The sequence below is a fragment of the Camelina sativa genome, chromosome 6 (assembly GCF_000633955.1).
Source record: "Camelina sativa cultivar DH55 chromosome 6, Cs, whole genome shotgun sequence".
Lineage (NCBI taxonomy): Eukaryota > Viridiplantae > Streptophyta > Magnoliopsida > Brassicales > Brassicaceae > Camelina > Camelina sativa.
In genome coordinates, this window is record NC_025690.1 from 26,301,898 (window position 1) to 26,307,945 (window position 6,048).

Genomic DNA, 6,048 nt, shown 5'->3' on the forward strand with positions numbered 1-6,048 from the left:
ACGCACATGGATCTCAACTTTCTGAACTAAAAGACCACAATAATCAGCAATATATCCGAACACAGAATTTGTTTGATCCACTGCCTCAAATGAACCACATACGTACGGACATGTTATACAATCATATATATTTATTTATATATGTAGATCGCTTAGAGCTATCTATATGTGAACAGATATATAGGAAGCTCTTTAACAAACAACACAAAACAAAATTGATAANAAAAAAAAAAAAAAAAAAAAAAAAAAAAAAAAAAAAAAAAAGAAGCTGGTCGGATCGAGTTAAACGAAGATGACACATAAAAACGGGGAAATTAGAAAACCAATCAATCAAAGAAGCTAAAGAGACATATCAATTAATTATCTGGCGAGGATTTATTAGGACCTCCTTTGCCGTGATGATTAGCTTTCTCACCTTCAACAACTCGGTAACGATGTAAATACTTCTTAAGCTGCCCGGCGTAATCATCAAACCCTAGATTTGCCATGGCCCAACAGATATCGTCTCCATTGACGGTCTTTCTCTTCTCCTTGTGGCATTTATCAGATGCTTCCCCGGTGACGAAGCTTATGAACTCGGAGACACATTCTTGCATAGTCTCTTTGGCTTCTTTAGAAATCTTTGCGTTTGGTGGGAGAATGTTCTTCATGATCCTTCCAACGTTTGCTATCGGAAGTAGCCTGTCTTGTTCTTTTATCATCATCATGTTTTCTTCTTGCTGTTGATCCTCCACCACTAAGCCATGACGATCATGAGATGAGCTGCTCCCAAAGTTATAGTTCTGGATTGGATTTTGGAACCAAGGATTATCACCCGCCATCAAATCTTATAAAAAGCAGAGGAGAAATCTCGGCGTCTTTTTATTTTGGGTGGTTTCAGTAGTATGAGATATATATATATATAAGTTTTAACAAATGATTGATACTCGTTGATCAAAAAAAAAAAAAAAACAAATGATTGATACTGAAAATTCTGTAACGAAAATATATATGTAGTTGGCCAACTATATGGCACAAAAAGAAAATTAAAGGAGAGGCTTTTTACATAATGTATAAATCTGAAAATATTCGTTCTGACAGAGATTTGTGTTGTTAAATTGGCTTTATATACACTAATTAAGTAAGTAGACATGACTTCAGGATTATCTATGTTTGGTAATAGATGATGGTGATGACGTGTCATACAACCAATGAGAGAGGTCTAGGTCACTTAAGCCTCACTGGACTGGGGAGACAATGTGGCAGGTCGAGCTAATGTCTCGTTTTAAAAAAAAAAAAATTAATGTTCAACTAATTAATTTCTCGTAAACCCTTAAGGTTTAAACTTTAAACGTTTGAAATTATTGATGTTTGTATAGACTATAGTACTCGTAATTATTCCACTTCCTAATTTCGTTTAATTTGTAAGGTGCATATATGCATTCATATCCAACTCATTTCATTTTGGTGTTTCACTTCTTTTTTTCCTTTTTTTTTTGTTCTCTAGACCGACATTTTCCTTCGAGAAATTGATAAGTTATATACTTGGCGTTTCGTTTGCTCGGGTATTGATAAGAAAAGGTGAAAACATTCTTAACATTCAAAAGGAAAAGGTGATTTGGAGTTTGGTCTAAGACTAATTCTAACTTCTCAAACTGCTGAAATTACATATTTCATGGAGGTTTCATATCGTGTTCATAAGTTTTTTTTTTTGTTTGCTTCATTGTGCATGTTAATTGTTAAAGGGGATTCGGCAAAGCTCTTCTCTTGCTTCCCTCGATCTGCTACTATATATACGAATTATATAAGTATATCTTTGGTTTCTGTTCGCACTTGGGATCAAATTCAAGCGAATCAAATTTATGTAAAATTTGTTTGACCGGGATTTAACCATAAGCTATTTTCTATATATTTGTTTGATGATTTTGGAAATGATTAGTCACATCACATATAGTTTAAATAGATAAGAACTATAACTAGAGTTATTTAAACAAACAATAATACGGAACTTGTGGACCATATGTATAAGAGCACGTCGTGTGGTCTATAATTAGTAGTCTGCTTGCCAAAATTGAAGAGCCTATAAATAGGTATAGTTTGTTAATAATACTACACTTTGCTTTCTTTTAAAAGCATATAAGATGAAACAAATTTGGCACACCTCGATCTCTTATACTATTTTAAAAGAAATTGCTGTCCTCTTTAATTAGTGTTCATCATGTGAATTATACAGATAACGATCCTTTATTTCTACTTACGTAATTTATCTCTCTTTTGTCTAATTTTTTGAGTTTCTATTCATAGTTATATAAGATTTAGAACTAGTCTTTTATATCACGAGATATAAAGTTTGTCAAATTTATAAACTTTCAAACAAAATAAATTAGTAAAGTGAATATATATAGTCATATATATATATATATATATTAATTTAGTGTAAGTTTCATCACACTTTCGAAATTAGATATAGACAAATTGATACACTAGATTCTTTCAATCCATTACAAACTCAACTATCTTTTGCATCAAATAACCATGTTAAGTTCTATGAGTTTTCTACTTAAAATAAGTGATTAAATTTATGTAATTTATGTTTTTATAGACTAGATTCTTTCAATCAACTTTTTTATGCGTCGGATGCATTATGTATATGTATGTAGTAAGTAATGTAAAGATTATACTATAATTTAAATTACATTTTATTTATATGATTTTGGAGAGGTGTTCTAGAAGGTATGATATTTTGGCAATTATATTATATATTTTATTTGTTTTCCCGAAAAACCTAAGTCAGGTTGGGTAAATATTACCAGCTATATATATATATATGTATGTAAAATCATTGCAAAACTGAGGACATGTGTCGACCGACGGTGGATCGGACCACCTTGCAACGGATAAAACACATTATGTACGCTTTTAGTTATATTAATTAACTAAACGATGCATACGATGGCGTGTATATATATATTTAGTACAGTACGAAATAGTTTGCAATATAATACTTTACTATATATATATATATATATATATAATTATATATTTATATATATGGAGACATTCAAAAGAACTAGTTAACTGATATATTGCTCCTAAAAATTAGTTCTAAGTTCTAACTATCTCTACCTGCTAATTTTTAAAAAGATGAAACTGACTCGTCACTACTGTTATTAAATGGTCTAACTAATAAGGTTGTGTAAACTAATTATATTATCGAAACTAGCAAGCTGTATACGTCATATGAAATATGATTATATGCTTTTTTTTGCTTTTTCTTTTTCAGATCCTAATTCTGGTATTGTTATATACTATTAACATCATAAGTAGCATTAATAATTTCCCACTTGTAAAGATCGAGTTTAGTGAATCTATTAAACGTGCGAGTAGTTGCATGTGCAGAGCCGCGCTGAGCATTAATGGGCTACAAGCCTTATATTTTATAACTATTTTTAAAAGCAAAAAAAAACTATTATAACATATGGAGATGTTGGGATTCGAACCTTGGTGCATATGGTTAAAAATCAACTAATTTTACCATCAGACTAAAAACACTTCACAAAAAAAAAGCTGATTAATAACTAGATATTAGCTGACGGCCGCAAGCACCTGCTTGTTCTGCTTGTAGTTCTGGCCGGTTCTGTGCATGTGGTCCATGCATTAACATTATTTGCGTATGTTTTAATAATAATAAATGTACAGTTAAGTCCAATGTCTTTTTTACTTTCTTTCAGACTCTCTCTCTCTCGACAAAATATACAACACTTGTTCAAGTAGAGCGAATAGCCGAAGAATATGTGTCACAGACCCGGGGAGTGTGGTATTTGGAGGTGTGTATCACTGGGCTTTCACATATGGGCCAGTTGATGATCCACTGCAAACCTCGCCGGCCTTGGAAGGATAAACATGGCCATGCCCATTCCCCAATGGCCTTAATGACACGACAGACAATTGCTTGTCCAGATTATTTACGTTACAATTTTATAAATATACATTAGGTTTCTTTTCTAATATAATTTCAAGTTATACATATATGACTATTTAAGTTCATCTATTAATATTACTATTTTTGTAATTATTTAGCTATATATACTTTTTTTACGTATAAAATTACTTTTCTGTTTTAAATAAAATTTGACAAAGAAATATAGGAAAAAAATGTTGCAAATCGGTAAAATAGAAAAAAGCAGGACCAATGACACAATATGCTTGCTTAATTGTTTTCAGACTTGCACTGAGATAATAGGACTTCTTCTCGACTCAAGCAAGTTTGGGCTGTAGGGGTATATACTAGTATTAACACTAGAGAAGAACGATGACAGGCCCTTATTGGGGATCGTAAATGCCCTTTATCCTCTCAATTTTGGGCTGATCTATATATGAAATGATTCTCCGATGCCTGATTCTTTAAATCAACACGTATGTTTATTTTATTTTTAACGTATGTTTATCTTCTTATTATCGGTAATGTTTTTAATTTCTCTAATCTATTTTTTTCTTTTTAATTTTATATATGATGCTTAGTAACTATACCAAAGCAAATATGCACGATACTACTTTGGAAGTCTTTTGGCGACATACATATACCTATTTAGTAGTTGAAGGCTTGGAGCTAATAACATATAATAAAATAGAATGATTTTTCAATAATTTGGTTGTTGTGTTAAAGGTACTTGTACAAGCGTAGCTATTCTTACTATTATTATTCGCTAGTTATATATTATAGGGGAAATAATCGTCGTATTCGTATATCATTGACTTGAATACACACCAAGTTATATTGTACATGCATTGTGTTTCACTTTTACTAGCGAGTAAAAAAAAAAAAAAAGAGAGTGTAAATGATAAGAGACTACCAAAATAAAAATAAATCTAGTGTAATGTATTTAAGCTAATTTATTATGAAAAATACTTAGGTTCACTTCTAGCATTTCTTTCTTATCAACCAATCAGAATATTCTATACATTATCTTGTTTAAAAAAATAAATCAAAATTAAATTAAAAATTAATACATATTAAGGAAACAAATTTTGTATATTTTTTTTAAGAAATGTTAAATATTGGCTTGGTTTAGATTTTACAATTAGGATGAAATAATGTATCGGTTTGGGTTTACAAATAAGGTGATTAGGGTTTAGATTTTACAATTAAAACAAAATTACATGTCGGTTTGGGTTTACAAATGAAGTGGTTAAGGTTTAGATTTTACAATTAAAACAAAATTATATGTCGGTTTGAGTTTAGTAATGAAGTGGTTTTTAGATTTTACAACTAGAACGAAATTATATGTCGGTATGGGTTTACAAATGAGATGATTAGGGTTTAGATTTTTCAATTAGAATGAAATTATATGTCGGTTTAGTAATGAGATGGTTAGGATTTATGTTTTACAATTAGAATGAAATTATATATCGGTTTGAGTTTATAAATGAGCGGTTTAAATTTTTAATTTTATTACTCTCTCCGTTTCAAAATATAAGATGTTTTAGCCAAAACACGTATAATAAGAAATGTTTACTTTTAAAAAGTTTAACCAATCAGAAACAAGACCGCATAAAATAAATAATAAGAAAATATAAAAGTAGTCTAAAAGTTGCCTCAATAATTAAAAACATATTTTATGAAACGGAGGGAGTATAGCGTATACAGATTTTGTTTCTTTATTTTATAAAGAATTGAATAAATAGGTTTTTAAATATATTATGACATATTTATTTTTTATTGGCTAAAACAATAAGAAGTGAAATTTAGGTGTGAATCGAAGAATTATCCATTTATTATATACCAAGAAGGTGTTCAAAATTTTTACCGTTTTCTTTACAACGGAAAACAACAACAAAACAATGTACTAGCAGTTAATTAATGACTGAATTAGGAGAAAGAAGAAGAAAAGGAAAGGAGAAAAAGACGGAAAGAGATAAAAAGAAGACGAAGAGACGAACGCAGGGGTAAGGTTAATTCGGGTATTTGGAAGAATGGGATGGGATGATCCCATTTATTTATTACTATTGTAGAACAAGAACGCGTGTGCTCTCACGCTCTTTCATTTTCAATTTTTTTTTTTTTTTTTT

The 6,048-nt window shown here is 30.1% G+C and overlaps 1 protein-coding gene across 1 annotated transcript; it reads right to left on the bottom strand.

The window, feature by feature from the left end:
* Positions 278-923, bottom strand: LOC104793772 (nuclear transcription factor Y subunit B-5-like). Its single transcript, XM_010520196.1, has one exon. The coding sequence runs from the start codon at positions 819-821 to the stop codon at positions 357-359; it is 465 nt and encodes a 154-aa protein (XP_010518498.1). The 5' UTR covers positions 822-923; the 3' UTR covers positions 278-356.